We start from the raw sequence: 21839 nt of genomic DNA, 5'->3' as shown, positions 1-21839 counted from the left end.
GGGTGATGCGGATCGCGGGCGGGTGGGAGGCGGGCTGGGGTGGTGCGGGTCGCGGCGCGGGTGGGAGGTTAGGGTTCGGGAGAGAGGGCGTGCGGCCCGGCGAGGAGCCGGAGCCAGCCAAAGCCGGCAACATTTCCCAGGCGACACAGTGAAAGAGACGCCACATGGTATCCGACGGTGCAACGGTCACCACTTGATACTGATAGGCGCGGCCAGGAGGCTCTCTGCCCGGTCACCACGCCACGCAGCAGCAGAGACGGACTATAGCAAGTGTCGCGCTCGCGGACGCCGGGCAGGAGAGCGCCAGAAGAACCCCTTGACCCCTCTTTTGTCCGCTGCTCGCTACATGCCTCCTCTGCTCGCCGCGTGCGCCTGTTATAAGTAGCAGCAGCAGCCGCGAGGGGGTCGGTCGAGAGAGCGGCTGGCGCCGATGGAGACCGTGGCGTGGGCGGCGAGGAGGCCGCTGCAGGAGGCCGCGGCCTCGTACGCGCATGCGCGCCACGACCCGGCCGCGCGGTCCACGGCGAGGTCGGTCGAGACGATCGTGGTGATCGTGGCGGCGATCGTGCTCGCCGCGGCGCTCGCGGGGGTCCTCGCGCGGGCGTGCGGCGGGAGGCACGCGGCGGCGGACGGCGACGTCGAGGGGTGGGTGGAGCGCCGGTGCCGGAGCTGCCTCGACAGCGGCCTCCCGCCGCCAGCAGCACCATCAGCATCCAAGGCCAGTGACGCCAAATAGTCCGTCTGCATGCCTCGTCTCCTCCCTTCCCTCCTAGTTGCAGTAGCAATGTAGCATAATTTCCAGCATAGTGATACCACATTAGAATGATCAGGCACTAGTACTGCCGTCATGTAGAATTAGAATGTAACCAAGCAGCTGGGTCTGGATGCCAAGCTGTTCTTTGCTCCACAAGGGTATCAGATTAGGGTCTCATGTATTCCTTACTGTAACATTTTGTGCTGATAGTTCCAATATGCATATTTTAGCACTGGTAGTTACTCCCTGCGTTCCATACTTGGAAGTTCTATGTTTGACCTAAGTCAAACATCTTTAAATTTGGCTAAAAAATCCATTGAAAATGTAAACGATCCAGAATGTAAACTGTATCTACAAACCAGAAAAATGGCTGACAGGAAGCTGACCCTGCTCGACCTGAGCAGAGCGAGATCGGCGCACCCCCACTGACATCTGATACTGACGCGCTATGGCCTATCGATGTCAGATGATCGATCCCAGTTCCGATGAACACGACTATACAACCAGCATCGATAATGACAATGTAAAGAACACTTGTCGAACTGATTGATATTGCCATGGATTTTACGGTATTCGGGGATGCCAAATAATTTACAAACACCCCATCTATCAGTATATATTTATAGCAGTACATGTGAAATATCACCACGTGCACATCCGTCGACACCGATTAAGTATACAACAACCACCAGCACTGGTAGAAACAATCGGTTCATATGCGAAGATAGCTTGACGCCGGTGCGGACTCACTGGTAGAAAACATTAACAGGTCAGGTTCTGGAAAGTTTGCACTCAGCTTTGAGACAGTAAACTGGAGTTCAAAGTTCATTACCTTTGGATAGCAGTCCTGGTGTACTATGGTCTGATCGTGTGGATTAACATGAACCACACATGCTATTCTCCCCTGCAACAACCATACGCAAGGGGTTCAGTATGATGACCAAAAATTGAGAAGAGCAGAATTAAAACACCGTTGCTGCAATAATATATTTCTTGGGCAACTTTTGGTCTTTCTGATATCTGGAATAACAACAAAAAAGAAACATACATGGTTCTTCCATAAACTGGATATACTATAAGCTGGTACTACCTCCGTCCTGGTTTATTAGTCCCCTTTGTATTATGTGCCAAAGTTTGGCCTTAAATTTAACTAACAAAATGTAGTATCGTATATATAAAACCATGCTTCGGTATGCGATCTTTTGGTTAACGCGAAAGAAATTATAAGCGGAAAACAGACAGGCCCCCAGGCAGCACGACTCTTGTTTGATGCTGCAGGCAGTTTGCCAGAAAATAATGATTTCATCTGAGATCCATAGATATGAATATTTTGGGAGGAGGAATCGTTGAAGAACATCTCAACAAGATCAAATAAAAAAACAAACCCAGCAAAACCCGGTAACACATAAGATACTTCACTGGGAAATAACAAAATGAACCTAAATCAGTAATTAGTTCCAATTGCCTGAAAAGCCTCCAAAAAATCCATACAACACCAGCAGGCTCTATGTTCCACTATCAAGACATAACGGAGCAGAAGTTCACCCAATAGCGTTTAATATGGGACACCACACCAGACACACACTTAGGTCTTCAGAACAAAATGAAACCAGACACTGAAGCACCCAGCTCATTACAATATGTACAGAACAACCAGCACAACAACCTGGTGCAGCACCGACATGCTCTACAGGCTTTCAAAGAACTATCCATTGCAATGAAATTAAAAAATCATCTGGACATGAAAATTGTAACCCAGAAACATCTTGGCAGCAATGTAACACTCTCAGCCTATCACCTAGTTAGTTCAAAAAAAAAAGTCTATCGCCATAGTATTAAACTGTCCTACTTTGCAACAGCATAATACAAAATATATGATGTCCACTGCCGTGAACATGAGAGATTGAGAAGGCAATGTATCAGCTAGTGGCATCAGAAAAATTGTTTCAAAGATGAGTAGATGACTGCAACTGCCTCAGGCTTAGAATTGTGGAACCGGCTGGACTGATATGGAGGTCTCACTGCATAACTTTGCAGTGTTTGAAATGGTCATCGCCTAGTCAGTAAAACAACTAATTCTACAGGATTTTATATGCTACCCAAATCTTATAGCCCTAAACCCACACCAGATTTTGGAGGGGAAAACATGGGAGGTGAAGGAGAAAACAATTAAACTATTTTCCAGCCATCACGTCATTATGTAGAGTGAAGATTAGAACGGTCCAAGTAGTAAATATAGTAATTCAAATCTTGTGCTTTTTATGGGATTTTTTCCCCTCAAACATGTGAAGCAGAAAAAATCACTTTGGGATGGCAGTTTCACAAGTAATTCAAAATCATGGCCAATACAGAAGTGAATAACAGGAAGGGTAAATTTAACTATATGTATTTCCTCTATGTCCTACTGAAAGTGTTAACCAGTTAGAAACACAACATATTAACTCTGAAAATATTGAACTTTCTTCTTTCTATATGATTTGAAACCTCTTATTATTTTATTTCTTTGTGAATAATTTTTACAAGGACCAGCCTTCAGTTAGGGATCACCATAATGATGAGAAGTTCAGAAAAACATAACCTGCTCAAAAGACCTGGCATGTCATAGTCTTGAAGTGTTGTCCGATTCATAAATAAAAGAAATAATGTATTATAGTATTATTTCCCAGTTTACCTATTGTATTACACCCCTAACGAACATGTATGGACATATGAATAAGTTGTAAGAGGTAACTGGTTGACGATCATAACGACGAAGTTTACTGAATTGTGATTTGTGACTATGGAAGTCAGAGCATATTTCTTCCAACAGTATTATACTCTGGAAGGTTGATTACCATTACATATGTTTGGCTGGTTAAAGTTATGGCAATCCAGAGCTGCAAGGGCCAAAGGTATTGCAAAGTTGTTTTTCCTACTCTACATGATTTTTTAATTTTATTTGCAATGTCCTAATTCTGTTTGTTTTGGAGGTCCATTAGACATAAGATCCTAATTAACGATTGGCACGGGGCTTCCAATCCAATGTGAAGAGGAACGCACATTGCAACAAGGTTAGCGAATTAGAGACAGGGTACTAAGCTAATCCACAATGCGTGCCTTCCATCCAGACATAAACAATCGGCGGTAATTAGGGTTTGAGCGGCACGGACCTTGACCGGGACGCTGAGGAAGAAGAAGCGGAGGTGGCCCTCGACCTCGACGACGGCGTCGAAGGGTATGGACCCGCGCGCGAGGTCCTCGAGCAGGTAGATGGCGTCCTCGACGACGCGAATCCCGTCGAGGCGGAGGTCGGCGTCGACGTAGGAGACGGCGCGCGCGCGGACGAGGCCGCCGCCGGAGGCGACGGTGCCGAGCGGCTTGCCACGATACCCGATGGCGACGTCGAGGCGGCTGTAGGCGAGCGCGAAGAGGTTGGGGTTGCGGACGCGGGCCTTGAGCGCGGCGGAGACGTTGAGGGCGACGGCGGGGCGGGCGACGACGGAGACGCGCGCGAGGCGGAGGCGCGCGACGCTGACGCCGGGGTCGGAGGGCCAGAGGAGGAAGGCGAGGGCCAGGAGCGCGAGGGCGGCGAGGGCCGCCGCGACGCGGCCGCAGCCGCAGCCCCCGCGCAGGCGGCGGCGGAGGCGCACGGGGACGAGGAGGACGTAGGAGTCGTGGAGGTGGGATGGCGAGTGGGGGCCGAGGTACGGCGGGGGGGGGGGAGCAGCGGCTCCGCCGCCGTCGGCCCGCGGGGTTGCGTCTTCGCCATTGGGGGGGTTGGTGGTGAGCTGTCGGCTGCCGGGTGGGCCTTTCGCTTGGCTTGCAAGGCTGAGCAATGGAAGTCGGTTCATCGGTTGATTGGAAGTTAAAGTGAGGGAGCTCTCGTCACCACCATTGCTTTGGTTTTGGTAAACCTTTTCTTTTTCTTTTTCTTTTCCTTTTTGCTGTTGACTCGTGAGAGGGACCTTTCTGCAGTACTTCCATGAAGGGTGACATATAGGGTACCCGAGGGCTGCGACGACTTTGTCCATCTCAAAATCTACCGGTTTAATCTTTTTTACTAGTATAATGCCCGTGCGTTGCCACGGGCTCTTGAAATATTTTGCTGGAATTATGTAAATATAATGCATGTAAAAAAAAGATAGCACATGTATAATCGAGTAATAATTTAAGTCCACTTCATTTACATTGTAAACTGTTAATAAAAGGCAATTTGACAATGCATACATATAGTGCGATGATCGAACTAAAAAATTGTTACAAATTAATATCTATTTGATGCGTTTAACAAATTCTTGCACAATAACCATCCACCATGACCGCTCCACCACCACCCTGAGGCTCGACATGAGTCAACTTTAATCGTGTCAAATATACATTGTTTGGATCCTTATGCACATTAAGCAACATTCTTAATTTTTTTCTGCCTATAAACCATTATTCTTCTTCGTCTTCGTTCTCCTGCTCCTCTTCACTTACTATCTCTACATTCCCTATCCGAGCCAACCGCAACCATCAATGGCCCATCCAGCTCAAAATCCCCAAACCTTCTACACCCAGACTACGAACTTTGAGGGACTTTTTGCCAATATTTTCTCCTTTCAAGTCTGCAAACAATAATATTAATGTAAAGTAATTAGTGTGAAGTGGTTTATGCCCACTCATGGCCAGTACAACCACGAACTCTGCCGTCTCGCCTACATGATGTGCGTCCACTCCCATAATTTTCCCCCTTACTCTGGTGAGGCCTCCATTACTTTCGAATATTTTGTTCGGATTATTTGCCATCAAGGATAAATTAGCATATGTGATAAAAGTTCCTATGATTTGACACTACAGAGGTAGAGCAACATGAAAAATAAAAGATCATGCTTCTAATCTTTGGACTTTTGTAGTTTAAAAAAATGGCGATAATCTTACAACATTTTTCAGACTCCCGTCCTAATTGAAAATGATTGATGCATTAAGGAACACCTATGGAATCCAAAAAAACTAACAGCAAGCGACGGTGACATGGATGGCTACCTTATTGCTTTGGAAGTGGATGGCATGAGCCGTCCCCTATATGCACGAAACAGTCCCAGCCATGCACAGCTAGCCGAGAAACATTGGGTCAAAACAAGGGTGTTGGTACCTTGAGCAACGACGCCATCACGTTGACAAATGCCCAACCCAATTGCTCGTCGCCATCCTCGGCCACCACCTGGACACACTCCTCTAGACCCAGGCGTTTTGATCGACATCCTCCCCGCTTCCCCTGGGCGATGGCCGACTACCGTAACTTCTCTGGAGCGAATCCTTCCAAAGCGCTGCCGACAACATCGTCCCTGTGGCGCTGCTCCTTCCTTTTCGTGCCTTTTGCTTCATTGACCTCCTTCCTATGAAGTTTTAGTAACAAGGTACATTTCAGTAATCAGTAAAAAAATTCAGATATTAGTACAAGAAAAATGAGTCACTTGACAAAGTTTTAGTAGAAATCAGATTTTCGTACAACAAGATATTTTAGTATGTACTAAAAAGAATAGTACAAGGGCAATCATCCGAACAATATCATCAGAAGTATGAAACTGAACCTTTAGTCGCAGCAGGTGACTACCCTTGTCATCTCAAGATTCAAGCCTCTCCTCTTATCTTGTTCTCCGAGCATGCACTAAAAACTGCAAAAAATACAGAACATGTACATGTTGAAGGAAATATGCCCTAGAGGCAATAATAAAGTTATTATTTATTTCCTCATTTCATGATAAATGTTTATTATTCATGCTAGAATTGTATTAACCGGAAACATAATACATGTGTGAATACATAGACAAACATCGTGTCACTAGTGTGCCTCTACTTGACTAGCTCATTAATCAAAGATGGTTATGTTTCCTAACCATAGACATGTGTTGTCATTTGATTAACGGGATCACATCATTAGGAGAATGATGTGATTGACATGACCCATTCCGTTAGCCTAGCACTTGATCGTTTAGTATATTGCTATTGCTTTCTTCATGACTTATACGTGTTCCTGTAACTATGAGATTATGCAACTCCCGTTTACCGGAGGAACACTTTGGGTGCTACCAAACGTCACAACATAACTGGGTGATTATAAAGGAGTACTACAGGTGTCTCCAAAGGTACATGTTGGGTTGGCGTATTTCGAGATTAGGTTTTGTCACTCCGATTCTCGGAGAGGTATCTCTAGGCCCTCTCGGTAATGCACATCACTATAAGCCTTGCAAGCAATGTAGCTAATGAGTTAGTTACGGAATGATGCATTACGTAACGAGTAAAGAGACTTGCCGGTAACGAGATTGAACTAGGTATTGGATACCGACGATCGAATCTCGGGCAAGTAACATACCGATGACAAAGAGAACAACGCATGTTGTTATGCGGTTTGACCGATAAAGATCTTCGTAGAATATGTAGGAGCCAATATGGGCATCCAGGTCCCGCTATTGGTTATTGACCGAGAATAGTTCTAGGTCATGTCTACATAGTTCTCGAACCCGTAGGGTCCGCACGCTTAACGTTACGATGACAGTTTTATTATGAGTTTATAAGTTTTGATGTACCGAAGTTTGTTCGGAGTCCCGGATGTGATCACGGACATGACGAGGAGTCTCGAAATGGTCGAGACATGAAGATTGATATATTGGAAGCCTATGTTTGGACATCGGAAGTGTTCCAGGTGAAATCGGCATTTTACTGGAGTACCGGGGGGTTACCGGAACCCTCCCAGGGGTTATTGGGCCTTCATGGGCCCTAAGGGAGAAGAGGAGAGGAGGCAAGAGGTGGGTTGCGCCCCCTCCCCTCCCTAGTCTGAATAGGACAATGAGAGGGGGGCGGCGCCCCCCCTTTCCTTCCCCTCTTCCTCCTCCTTCCCCCTTCTCCTACTCCAACTAGGAAAGAAGGGAGTCCTACTCCCGGTGGGAGTAGGACTCCCCCTTGGCGCGCCCTCCTTGGTCGGCCGCCCCCTCCCCCTTGGCTCCTTTATATACAGGGGCAGGGGGGCACCCTAGGACACATAAGTTGATCTATGGATCGTTCCTTAGCCGTGTGCGGTGCCCCCCTCCACCATATTCCACCTCGGTCATATCGTCGCGGAGTTTAGGCGAAGCCCTGCGCCGGTGGAGCATCATCATCGTCACCACGCCGTCGTGCTGACAGAATTCATCCCTGACACTTTGCTGGATCGGAGTCCGGGGATCGTCATCGAGCCGAACGTGTGCTGAACTCGGAGGTGCCGTACGTTCGGTACTTGGATCGGTCGGATCGTGAAGACGTACGACTACATCAGCCGCGTTGTCATAACGCTTCCGCTTATGGTCTACGAGGGTACGTGGACAACACTCTCCCCTCTCGTTGCTATGCCATCACCATGATCTTGCGTGTGCGTAGGAATTTTTTCTGAAATTACTACGTTCCCCAATAGTGGCATCCGAGCCTAGGTTTTATGCGTTGATGTTATATGCACGAGTAGAACACAAGTGAGTTGTGGGCAATACAAGTCATACTGCTTACCAGCATGTCATACTTTGGTTCAGCGGTATTGTTGGATGAAGCGGCCCGGACCGACATTACGCGTACGCTTATGCGAGACTGGTTTTATCGCCGTGCTTTGCACACAGGTGACTAGCGGGTGTTAGTTTCTCCAACTTTAGTTGAACCGAGTGTGGCTACGTCCGGCCCTTGCGAAGGTTAAAACAACACTAACTTGACGAACTATTGTTGTGGTTTTGATGCGTAGGTAAGATCGGTTCTTGCTAAGCCCGTAGCAGCCACGTAAAATTTGCAACAACAAAGTAGAGGACGTCTAACTTGTTTTTGCAGGGCATGATGTGATGTGATATGGTCAAGACGTGATGCTATATTTTATTGTATGAGATGATCATGTTTTGTAACCGAAGGTCGCTTTATTGTATGAAATGCAAACGCCCTGTAATTGCTTTACCTTATCACTAAGCGGTAGCGATAGTCGTAGAAGCAATAGATGGCGTAACGACAATGATGCTACGATGGAGATCAAGGTGTCACGCCGGTGACGATGGTGATCACGACGGTGCTTCGAAGATGGAGATCACAAGCACAAGATGATGATGGCCATATCATATCACTTATATTGATTGCATGTGATGTTTATCCTTTATGCATCTTATCTTTCTTTGATTGGCGGTAGCATTTTAAGATGATCTCTCACTAAATTATCAAGAAGTGTTCTCCCTGAGTATGCACCGTTGCGAAAGTTCTTCGTGCTGAGACACCACGTGATGATCAGGTGTTATAGGCTCTACATTCAAATACAACGGGTGCAAAACAGTTGCACACGTGGAATACTCAGGTTAAACTTGACGAGCCTAGCATATACAGATATGGCCTCGGAACACGGAGACTGAAAGGTCGAACGTGAATCATATAGTAGATATGATCAACATAGTGATGTTCACCATTGAAACTACTCCATCTCACATGATGATCGGACATGGTTTAGTTGATTTGGATCACGTAATCACTTAGATGACTAGAGAGATATCTGTCTAAGTGGGAGTTCTTAAGTAATATGATTAATTGAACTTAAATTTATCATGAACTTAGTCCAGGTAGTATTTTGCAAATTATGTTGTAGATCAATAGCTCGCGTTGTTGCTTTTCATATATTTATTTTGATATGTTCCTAGAGAAAATTATGTTGAAAGATGTTAGTAGCAATGATGCGGATTGGATCCGTGATCTGAGGTTTATCATCATTGCTGCACAGATGTCCTTAATGCACCGCTAGGTGACAGACCTATTGCAGGAGCAGATGCAGACGTTATGAACCTTTGGCTAGCTCAATATGATGACTACTTGATAGTTTTGTGCACCATGCTTTATGACTTAGAATCGGGACTTCAAAGGCGTTTTTGAACGTCATGGACCATATGAGATGTTCCAGGAGTTGAAGTTAATATTTCAAGCAAATACCCGAGTTGAGAGATATAAAGTCTCCAACAAGTTCTATAGCTAAAAGATGGAGGAGAATCGCTCAACTAGTGAGCATGTGCTCATATTGTCTGGGTACTACAATCGCTTGAATCAAGTGGGAGTTAATCTTCCAGATAAGATAGTGATTGACAGAATTCTCTAGTCACCACCACCAAGTTAGTAGAACTTCGTGATGAACTATAATGCAAGGGATGACGAAAATGATTCCCGAGCTCTTCGTGATGCTGAAATCGACGAAGGTAGAAATCAAGAAAGAGCATCAAGTGTTGATGATTAACAAGACCACTAGTTTGAAGAAAAGGGCAAAGGGATAGAAAGGGAACTTCAAGTAGAATGACAAGCAAGTTGTCACTCCCGCGAAGAAGCCCACAGCTGGACCAAAGCCTGAAACTGAGTGCTTACACTGCAAAGGAAATGGTCACTGGAAGCGGAAATGCCCTGAATATTTGGTGGATAAGAAGAATGGCGAAGTGAACAAGGGTATATTTGATATACAGGTTATTGATGTGTGCCTTACTAAGTGTTTATAGTAGCCCCTGGGTATTTGATACTTGTTCACTTGCTAAGATTAGTAACTCGAAACAGGAGTTATATAAACAGAGACTAGTTGAAAGAGAAGTGACGATGAGTGTTGGAAGTGGTTCCAAGATTGATATGATCATCATCGCACACTCCCTATACTTTCGGGATTAGTGTTAAACCTAAATAAATGTTATTTGGCGTTTGCGTTGAGCATGAATATGATTTGATCATGTTTATTGCGATACGATTATTCATTTGAAGTTAAAGAATAATTGCTATTCTGTTTACATGAATAAGACCTTCGATGGTTATACACCCAATGGAAATAGTTTGTTGGATCTCGATCGTAGTGATACACATATTCATAATATTGATGCCAAAAGATGCAAAGTTAATAATGATAGTGCAACTTATTTGTGGCACTGCCGTTTGGGTCATATCGGTGTAAAGCGCATGAAGAAACTCCATAAAGATGGATTTTTGGAATCACTTGGTTATGAATCATTTGATGCTTGCGAACCATGCCTTTTGGGCAAGATGACTAAAACTCCGTTCTCCGGAACAATGGAACAAGCTACTGACTTATTGGAAATAATACATACCGATGTATGTGATCCAATGAGTGTTGATGCTCGTGGCAAGTATCGTTATTTTTCTGACCTTCACAAGATGATTTGAGCAGATATGGGTATATCTACTTGATGAAACATAAGTCTGAAATAGTTGAAAGGTTCAAAGAATTTCAGAGTGAAGTGTAAAAATCATCATAACAAGAAAATAAAGTTTCTGCGATCTGATCGCGGAGACGAATATTTGAGTTACGAGTTTGGTCTTCAATTAAAACAATGTGGAATAGTTTCACAGCTCACGCCACCCGGAACACCACAATGTTATGGTGTGTCCGAACGTCGTAACCGCACTTTATTGGATATGGTGCGATCTATGATGTCTCTTACTGATTTACCATTATCGTTTTGGGGTTATGCATTAGAGACAACTGCATTCACGTTAAAAGGGCACCATCTAAATCCGTTGAGACGACACCGTATGAACTATGGTTTAGCAGTAAACCTAAGTTGTTGTTTCTTAAAGTTTGGAGTTGCGATGCTTATATGAAAAAGGTTTTCAACCTGATAAGCTTGAACCCAAATCGGAGAAGTGCGTCTTCATAGGATACCCAAAAGAGACTATTGGGTACTCCTTCTATCACAGATCCGAAGGCAAAACATTCGTTGCTAAGAATGGATCCTTTCTAGAGAAAGAGTTTCTCTCGAAAGAAGTGAGTGGGAGGAAAGTAGAACTTGATGAGGTAACTGTACCTGCTCCCTTATTTGAAAGTAGTTCATCACAGAAATCTGTTTCTGTGACTACTACACCAATTAGTGAGGAAGTTAATGATGATGATCATGAAACTTCAGATTAAGTTACTACAGAACCTCGTAGGTCTTCCAGAGTAAGATCCGCACCAGAGTGGTACGGTAATCCTGTTCTGGAAGTTATGTTACTAGACCATGACGAACCTACGAACTATGAAGAAGCGATGGTGAGCCCAGATTCCGCGAAATGGCTGGAGGCCATGAAATCTGAGATAGGATCCATGTATGAGAACAAAGTGTGGACTTTGGTGGAGTTGCCCGATGATCGGCAAGCCATATTGTATAAATGGATCTTCAAAAGGAAGACGGACGTTGATAGTAGTGTTACTATCTACAAAGCTCGACTTGTCACAAAAAGGTTTTTGACAAAGTTCAAAATGTTGACTACAATGAGATTTTCTCAACTGCAGCGATGCTTAAGTCTGTTCGAATCATGTTAGCAATTGCCACATTTTATGAAATCTGGCAAATGGATGTCAAAACTGCATTCCTTAATGGATTTATTAAAGAAGAGTTGCATATGATGCAACCAGAAGATTTTGTCAATCCTAAAGATGCTAACAAAATGTGCAAGCTCCAGCGATCCATCTATGGACTGGTGCAAGCATCTCAGAGTTGGAATATACGCTTTGATAAGTTGATCAAAGCATATAGTTTTATACAGACTTGTAGTGAAGCCTGTATTCACAAAAAAGTGAGTGGGAGCTCTGTAGCATTTCTAATATTATATGTGGATGACATATTGTTGACTGGAAATGATATAGAAATTCTGGATAGCATGAAAGGATACTTGAATAAGAGTTTTTCAAAGAAAGACCTCGGTGAAGCTGCTTACATATTGAGCATCAAGATCTATAGAGATAGATCAAAATGCTTGATAAAAATTTTCAATGAGTACATACCTTGACAAGATTTTGAAATAGTTCAAAATGGAACAGTCAAAGAAGGAGTTCTTGCCTGTGTTACAAGGTGTGAAGTTGAGTAAGACTCAAGACCCGACCATTGCAGAAAATAGAAAGAGAATGAAAAGTCATTCCCTATGCCTCAGTCATAGGTTCTATAAAGTATGCTATGCTGTGAACCAGACCTATTGTATACCTTGCTCTGTGTTTGGCAAAGGAATACAATTTTGATCTCATAGTAGATCACTGGACATGGGTCAAGAATATCCTTAGTGAGGACTAAGGAGATGTTTCTCGATTATGGAGGTGATAAAAGAGTTCGTCGTAAAAAGTTACAATGATGCAAGCTTTTACACCAATCCAGATGACTCTAAGTCTCAATCTGGATACATATTGAAAGTGGGAGCAATTAGCTAGAGTAGCTCCGTGCAGAGCATTGTAGACATAGAATATTTGCAAAATACATACGTCTCTGAATATGACAGACCCGTTGACTAAGCTTCTCTCATGAGCAAAACATGATCACACCTTAGTACTCTTTGGGTGTTAATCACATAGCGGTGTGAACTAGATTATTGACTCTAGTAAATCCTTTGGGTGTTAGTCACATGACGATGTGAACTATGGGTGTTAATCATATACAGATATGAATATTGGTGTTAAATCACATGGCGATGTGAACTAGATTATTGACTCTAGTGCAAGTGGGAGACTGAAGGAAATATGCCCTAGAGGCAATAATAAAGTTATTATTTATTTCCTCATTTCATGATAAATGTTTATTATTCATGCTAGAATTGTATTAACCGGAAACATAATACATGTGTGAATACATAGACAAACATCGTGTCACTAGTGTGCCTCTACTTGACTAGCTCATTAATCAAAGATGGTTATGTTTCCTAACCATAGACATGTGTTGTCATTTGATTAACGGGATCACATCATTAGGAGAATGATGTGATTGACATGACTCATTCCGTTAGCCTAGCACTTGATCGTTTAGTATATTGCTATTGCTTTCTTCATGACTTATACATGTTCCTATAACTATGAGATTATGCAACTCCCGTTTACCGCAGGAACACTTTGGGTGCTACCAAACGTCATAACGTAACTGGATGATTATAAAGGAGTACTACAGGTGTCTCCAAAGGTACATGTTGGGTTGGCGTATTTCGAGATTAGGTTTTGTCACTCCGATTGTCGGAGAGGTATCTCTAGGCCCTCTCGGTAATGCACATCACTATAAGCCTTGCAAGCAATGTAGCTAATGAGTTAGTTACGGAATGATGCATTACGTAACGAGTAAAGAGACTTGTCGGTAACGAGATTGAACTAGGTATTGGATACCGACGATCGAATCTCGGGCAAGTAACATACCGATGACAAAGGGAACAACGTATGTTGTTATGCGGTTTGACCGATAAAGATCTTCGTAGAATATGTAGGAGCCAATATGGGCATCCAGGTCCCGCTATTGGTTATTGACCGAGAATAGTTCTAGGTCATGTCTACATAGTTCTCGAACCCGTAGGGTCCGCACGCTTAACGTTACGATGACAGTTTTATTATGAGTTTATAAGTTTTGATGTACCGAAGTTTGTTCGGAGTCCCGGATGTGATCACAGACATGACGAGGAGTCTCGAAATGGTCGAGACATAAAGATTGATATATTGGAAGCCTATGTTTGGACATCAGAAGTGTTTCGGGTGAAATCGGCATTTTACTGGAGTACCGGGGGGGTTACCGGAACCCTCCCGGCGGTTATTGGGCCTTCATGGGCCCTAAGGGAGAAGAGGAGAGGAGGCAAGAGGTGGGCTGCGCCCCCTCCCCTCCCTAGTCCGAATAGGACAAGGAGAGGGGGGCGGCGCCCCCCCTTTCCTTCCCCTCTTCCTCCTCCTTCCCTCTTCTCCTACTCCAACTAGGAAAGAAGGGAGTCCTACTCCCGGTAGGAGTAGGACTCCTCCTTGGCGCGCCCTCCTTGGCCGGCCGCCCCCTCCCCCTTGGCTCCTTTATATACTGGGGCAGGGGGGCACCCTAGGACACGCAAGTTGATCTACAGATCGTTCATTAGCCGTGTGCGGTGCCCCCCTCCACCATATTCCACCTCGGTCATATCGTCGCGGAGTTTAGGCGAAGCCCTGCACCGGTGGAGCATCATCATCATCATCACGCTGTCGTGCTGACAGAATTCATCCCCGACACTTTGCTGGATCGGAGTCCGGGGATCGTCATCGAGCTGAACGTGTGCTGAACTCGGAGGTGCCGTACGTTCGGTACTTGGATCGGTCGGATCGTGAAGACGTACGACTACATCAACCGCGTTGTCATAACGCTTCCGCTTACGGTCTACGAGGGTACGTGGACAACACTCTCCCCTCTCGTTGCTATGCCATCACCATGATCTTGCGTGTGCGTAGGAATTTTTTTGAAATTACTACGTTCCCCAACACATGTGTGAACTGAAATAGTGGAACTCAAACAAACCTTCATCAATAGATCTTTTTTGAACTATATGGTCGATTATGTACATGGTCCTCATAATGAAAACTAAAATATTGGGTTAGCCTTTCCCATTTCTTTTTTGAAGAAAATCATAAGCATCAACACCTACTATGTGGAAGACAAATCTCCCAGCTTGTTTATGATTCAGAATTCAACTGCATTCAAGCCAATACGAATATCATCTCAAGGATCTAGGTAAATACCTGGAACAAAACTCAATGAAGAACCATAACATCGGTCAAAACTAAACATGGAAATTTTGAACTCATTGACTTTATGTCAGTCCAGTAGAACGCCCGTGCGTTGCTACGGGCTACAATGCATATAAATAAATCAAAAAAATAATTAAATTCTAAAGTGGAAGCTCATTGCTCCCTCCTACGTTCGAGTGTGAACGTACATCAAACGGACATCTAACAGGATCCCCAAAATTCAACCGTCTGGAGAATAGGGTATCTTCAAATCCATGCATATCCATATGTGAGGAAGAAATATGGTTATCCAGACTATCTGCCATGTTATCTCTAACACGTGCAGGCCGAACAAATTAAAAAAAACCACACCCACGATGCACCCTTCTCTTTCCCTGCCGAACCCTCACCTCCCCGCTCGTTTCCCGCCATAACGGGACATTTTTCACTGGAGCCCTCTCCATTGAAACCAGATAACGCCCATCTCACCTTCGTCATGTCGCACTCTCTTCTTCACATTGTATTTCCCCACGGACCGCCGAGGAGTCCCCCGACAACCGCCCCGCTCTCTGTTCTGTTCCCCTCCCCATGTGTTTCAGTCGATAGGGGGGAGTTGTGCGCCACCCATGACACCCTCCGAGCCAAGAAAGTAGATCTGATGTCTTCTTAGCCATTTTCAGATTGTAACATATAGTTCTCCTCCCCATGTGTTTGTGTGGAACCAACGTCGGGAGTCAGCCGAGCGCCACCCTGGCGCTGGTTTTGGCAATGCTCCATGTGCCTAGAGATTCCGCGTGATCCACCGATGCAGTGAAGGCAGGAGCCTCCGCCATCATCGTCGACTGCCTAGGCTTAGCCCGCCAGCATCCTCCGGCGACGAAGGAGGTAACGGAGAGAGGACACAGTGACCCTGGAGGCCGGGTGGATTGGATCCACCCGAGTCACCGGCCACGGTGGCAACATGGGGCCGACCTACTTTATTTTGTAGAAGCATATATTGAGAAAAAAAAGCCCAAACAATGAAAAGGAGAATAACAATGATAATTTTCTGAGAGACCCCACTTCTTGGTGTAAGGTTTTCATCTAAGAAAAATAAATACACAACAAGAAGATGGAAGTACCTCAAGTTATGAAAGCCCCCATATTCTTGTTAGTACTGTATATATGTCATTAGGGCCTCTCGTACTGCCTTCAAGATTAAAAAATAGATCTACACAAGAAAAGCAGATCCTTCAAAATTGCAATATCAACAAATATTACACATATGCATTACTAAGGTCTAAGGAGTATTAAAATATGAGATTTACAGGAAACAAATTGGAAAACTATTGAGATATTTCAAAAGAGAAAACATATATACAAGGGAATATATTGCTTCAATTCTCACATTTTCAGGCCTGTCACCTCCATCGTAATTATATGTGTCTTTATCTCTCTAGGATTACAGGAGAAAATGCATATGCACACGTTAGTGGGTACCATGTTAACAAACGAAAGTTCTTTCGATTAACAATAGCAGTACCATGAATGTTGTTCCACTTCTCTACAGCGCAATGGTTGCCTGGCACTGAAAATTCTATCTCATTCTTACCTGCTGAATGGTTTCCTTTAGCTGTCGCTATTCTTTACGGATATACCGTTGCTGGCCTAACTGTCTCTCGTGAAATCACGTTAGAGCATGTGTGACTGGACTATATATTCCCTCCATCCGAAAAAGCTTGGGACAAGCTTTTTTGGATGGAGGGAGTATGTTGGACTGGAATATATGTGTCTCGGCTGGACTGGACCTATCCGGCCGTTAGATACTTGTGGTGTGAGGAATGAAAGGAACAGTGTATACAGATGAGTAAATATGGTACTATATAAATGCAAAGGTATCACTACTATTGTCTGTTGGTCTAGTGAGAAACGACATAGCTCTTTTGCCACCAAATTATCCTAGAACATGCAAATACAGTACAAAAAGATGTTGGATTTGCCCGCTGAATAACAAATTCAGTTAGAATTTCATGTCGGCAGCAATCAAGATTTCTTATTGCCATTACGAAAGGACGAAGCAGAGTAGAGATAGCAGCAACTGGCCACCAAATTTTCGGACTACGATTGTTTGAGAGCACGTGGCAAAATCTTGAAGTTATTTTGGAGCTATCAAATACTGCAATCCATATGATCATATATTACATCACATAAGAATAAGATGCTACTGTAAATGATATACTTACTGAATTTAATTTATCATGTAATCGTTCAGTCACTACAACATTATTTAGTTCTGCAAACATCTTGATTAATAGATTACGGGATACCTTTAGAAGACTTGATGTAACCAACGTGTGACTGATCCATCTTGTCAAGTTTGTTGGGAATTCCAATAGCATGTATTGCAGGTAATCATCCGAAACAAATTCTAGAATATAAAGAGGGACAACAAAGAGTTATAGGTTGAAGTGGTATATAGTTTCAAACGATTACCTGATAAACATAGTGTCAGTCTCCAACTCTGCAATAATGACCTCTTATGCAGGAACCTACAAGAAACTGAGGGAAATACATATACAAAATCAAGCTGTACATTTGACAGTACTTGGTAAGAATGGTAAGATACAGATAATTAAAGTACATAACTTGCAAAACAATTTGTTTGCTGCATTACGATTAGAAAACACATCAATCACTGCATTTCTAAGATTGTAAACCTGAACCTCCACAATTAGTACTCCATGACAAAGAGCAAAAGCAATGCATAGATGCATAACCAAACCACACGGGGATGCCAACATTCACCTAGAAAACCTGCTGGAAGTACAAAATCCCTGACAGCCCGGGGAATCGAAGAATTCGCCTTTTCATCTTTGACAATGTTCATCAAAGATTCATCATGATTCTCCCAATGAACATGCATGCAGCTTAGAGTTGCCATCCAACAAATACCTGATAGTCACATCAATCAGACAATGAGAAACTCTCGCAAATACAAACTTGATAACTCTTTGCAAATTCAGTCAGGCATATCAGCAAACAAATGGACGGCTGCTATTGGATTTCAGAAGAGAAGATACCAATCTGTTGCGGCCACATTCCCAAGCAGATGTGGCGTCCATGGCTGCTGAGTCATGCGACCTTTGGCAAGTATGCAACCAATTTCAGAAGAGAAGATACCAATCTGTTGTGGCCATGTTCCCAAGCTGATGTGGCGTCCATGGCTACTGTGTCATATGATCTTTGGCAAGTATGCAACCAATTAGAACTGAATGTTTCAGAGATGGTATGAATTAATTAGACTTATAACTAAATTGTTGATATTAAACATACATTACTTCGGCCTTTAGTCCTAGCAGATGAAACACATGAAGAAGGCAATTGATTTGCAAAAAATAAAGGGGGTGATGAAGAGAACATGTAACTCACTCAAGAATTACACAACCAACACGACTCTATTATAGAGCATTATAAAAATTATTAACTTTAAAGTATGATCCGTGAGATAAAAAATAAGATAGTGTTTTTTTATTCAACTGCCATATTTTGAACTGATACTTTGAAACAAACCTGTTGTGACATTTTGCTAGCAATCAGGTCACTGAAGGTGGGGCGGTGTCGGACGAAAAATAAGCAGTTTGGATTATCCACATATGAAAGTGCGTTATGTCGACTAGAGGGGGGTGAATAGGCGATTTTTATGAATTCTTCACTAAGGAATTTGCCGGTGAGGAAATTCCTTAGCGAAGAACTATTAGCAGCGGAATAAGTACTCAGAGGTAAGCATAACAGAATACAAGCATGGTCATCATGATAAAATGAAGACAAGCACAGAGTACAGAAAGCGTAATCACAGGATAACACAAGATGAAGACAAACAGACTGAAGAAATTGAACTGAGGAAATTGAGAAAGTCTTCAGTCAAAGTCTTCAAACACAGATATGAACAAAACACTCAACACAACAATGAGGAATGGAAGGGTTGAGGAAATAGAACCAGTAGGTTGGTGAAGACAATGATTTGGTAGACCAGTTCCAACTGCTGTCTCAGTTGTACGTCTGGTTGGAGCGGCTGAGTATTTAAACTCGAGGACACGCAGTCCCGGACACCCAGTCACTGAGCACGCAGCTCAGGACACCCAGTCCTCACCGTATTCTCCTTGAACTAAGGTCACACAGACCTCGTCCAATCACTCGTGGTAAGTCTTCAGGCGACTTCCAAACCTTCACAGACTTGGTCACTCGGCTATCCACAATTCCTCTTGGATGCTCTAGACCTTGACGCCTAACCGTCTGGAAGAAGCACAGTCTTCAAAGGTAACAAGCGTCGGATCCATGCAGGATCAATTTCTTCAGTGATGCTCAATCACTTTTGGGTTTGTAGGTGTTTGGATTTGGGATTTTCCTCACTTGATGATTTTCGCTCAAAGTCCTCAAAGGATGGGTTGCTCTCAAATGACAAGTGTCAAGTTCTCTCGGAGCAGCTAACCAGCTAGTGGTTGTAGGGGGCGGCTATTTATAGCCCAGGGAGCAGCCCGACATGATAAGACATAAATGCCCTTCAATGATATGACCATTAGGTGGATAAGATATCTTGGGACAGCTGGCGCGCAGCACAGCAACGGTCGGAAATTTGACTCTCAAATTCCTCAGGGCTATCATGTTCCTCATTGTGTAGGTAATTTGCACTGACGAATTCCTAACTCCTCAGTCAGAACAAATTCATCAGCGACCAGAAGAACTTCGTCTCTGTCACTGAAGAAAGTGACTGAACTGTATGAGATTTCCAAAGGCTTCACTCGAAGGGATTGGTAGGTGTAGGATTTTGAGTTGAGCATCACATGGAAATTTTTCCTTAGTATTTCCTCGACCCCCTTTAACAGTACGGTGTTTCCTATGACTCAAGAAGGAGAAAATGAAACTACGAAAACAAAAGTCTTCACGCTTCATGTTCCACAAATGAATACCAAGTCTTCAAGGTCACACCAATTTCTTCACTTTCAAAGTCTTCAGAAAGTCTTCAGAATATCAAAGTCTTCAGTTGAAGAACTTCATTTTTAGGGGTTGACTTTCTCTGTGAATATCAAACTCCTCATAGACTTATAGACCGGTGTATACTCACAAACGCATTAGTCGCTTAACCTATAAGTCTTCAATACACCAAAATCACTAAGGGGCACTAGATGCACTTACAATCTCCCCCTTTTTGGTGATTGATGACAACATAGGTTAAGTTTTCGACGGGGATAAACATATGAAGTGTATACACTGATATTGAGGAATTTGATTGCAAGATATAGAAGAACTCCCCCTGAAGATGTGCATAGTGAGGAATTTGCTTTTGAGGCAATGCACATTTGAAGAGTTGAATCATGGAGATCTCCCCCTATATCTTGTAATTCATACACGCATTTGATATATAATATGAAGGATTTGAAATGCATGATGAAATATGGTGCCTGATGAGATTCAGCATGCGTGCAATGTCATTAACGAGGAATAAGCATGCAGAGCATAATGCAACAAAAGTATCAGCGCACCATCGGTTTTAAGATTACAGCTCGATCCAAATAAAAGTTTCAGAAGAACGAGAGTTGTAACTTAAAAATTGCCCTTAATATAGACCCGCTTGAAGACTAACTCAGATTTCTCCCCCTTTGTCATCAAATGACCAAAAGGATTGAACCTGAGGACTAACGCCCCTGAAGAATCTCAAGTTGATGGAGGAGCACCAGCGTTGTCGGGGTTGTTTGTTGTAGCAGGGCCTGCCGCAGTGTCGTCCAAATCTTCAAACTCATCAGTGTCACGCGATGAAGAATAAGAGCTGGCCACCAAGGAAGGAACTTTGACCTTCTTGAATTTCTTCTGTGGAGGTGCAGACCAGTCAAATTCTTCCTTGAGACCCATATTCTTCAGATCAGCAGTGCTGTAGACATGGGAGAGAACAGCCCAGGTGCGGTTGAAGGTTTCATGTAGGTAGTAGTGGTTCTTCTTCACTGCATTGTGTGTTGAGGTCATGTTGTGAAGAATTGAACCAAACTGACGCTTGACCCATTTATGATTGCGATCAACCTTCTGATGCAGACTGAGGAGTAACTCACGGTCAGTCATCACCCTGGGTGCTGTGGCTTGAGGATTTTGCTTGGCTGAGGTATTGGCGGCAGAGTCATGTGTGGCAGAATCGTCATTGGTAGAGTAAGATGGAGCTTTGCGAAATTGACCATCCAATGGACGAATGCCTTCATCGATCACAGCAGCGGCCTTGCCTTTTATCATCAGCTGATGAAACTGTCCATTTGAGGACTTCAATGGGAGGCAAGTAGCTACCGTGGTTTAGAGTGTCAGCTTTGTAATTCAGTGAAGATCTTGCCCTAATGAATCTCATGATCCAAGGAGCATAGGGCTTCAGCTCGAATGGTGACATAGTAATATTGGCCAGAGTCCTCATGAAGAAATCATGGAAGTTGACAGGAACAACATGAATGAGGTTGAAAAGCATATTATTCATGATGCCAACAACTTCTTCATTATTTGAGTCGTGGCCTTTGATAGGACTCATTGTCTTCGTCAGAATTTGATAGACAGTCCGAGGCACATAGAGTAATTCCTTGACGAGGAATTTGGTTCGTGGGGCCTGCCTTGGCTTCA

At 43.7% G+C, this 21839-nt stretch overlaps 1 protein-coding gene, 1 long non-coding RNA gene and 1 pseudogene across 3 annotated transcripts; 1 reads left to right on the top strand and 2 right to left on the bottom strand.

Annotated features, from left to right (window-relative positions):
- The first annotated feature begins 430 nt into the window (after window positions 1-430).
- On the top strand, window positions 431-736 carry LOC119293250. The gene has a single exon (XM_037571783.1). The coding sequence runs from the start codon at window positions 431-433 to the stop codon at window positions 734-736; it is 306 nt and encodes a 101-aa protein (XP_037427680.1).
- A 552-nt stretch (window positions 737-1288) lies between these two features.
- On the bottom strand, window positions 1289-4568 carry LOC119294725 (annotated as a pseudogene).
- A 1387-nt stretch (window positions 4569-5955) lies between these two features.
- LOC119293249 lies at window positions 5956-15196 on the bottom strand. Of its 2 annotated transcripts, none has more exons than XR_005143000.1 (3): window positions 15131-15196; window positions 6307-6390; window positions 5956-6111 (listed from the first exon to the last, which is right to left on the bottom strand). It is a non-coding gene; the product is annotated as an uncharacterized LOC119293249 (long non-coding RNA). The 2 variants fall into 2 exon arrangements; XR_005142999.1 differs by having other exon boundaries at window positions 15127-15185.
- Between the last annotated feature and the right edge of the window lie 6643 nt (window positions 15197-21839).

The sequence above is a fragment of the Triticum dicoccoides genome, chromosome 4B, assembly GCF_002162155.2.
Source record: "Triticum dicoccoides isolate Atlit2015 ecotype Zavitan chromosome 4B, WEW_v2.0, whole genome shotgun sequence".
In the NCBI taxonomy this organism is placed as follows: Eukaryota; Viridiplantae; Streptophyta; class Magnoliopsida; order Poales; family Poaceae; genus Triticum; species Triticum dicoccoides.
Note: the sequence above shows the minus strand (reverse complement) of the source record. Positions and strands in the feature narration are given on the sequence as shown.

Coding starts and splice junctions, on each gene's coding strand:
- LOC119293250 (XM_037571783.1), top strand. CDS start 431: ATGGAGACCGTGGCGTGGGCGGCGAGGAGGCCGCTGCAGGAGGCCGCG.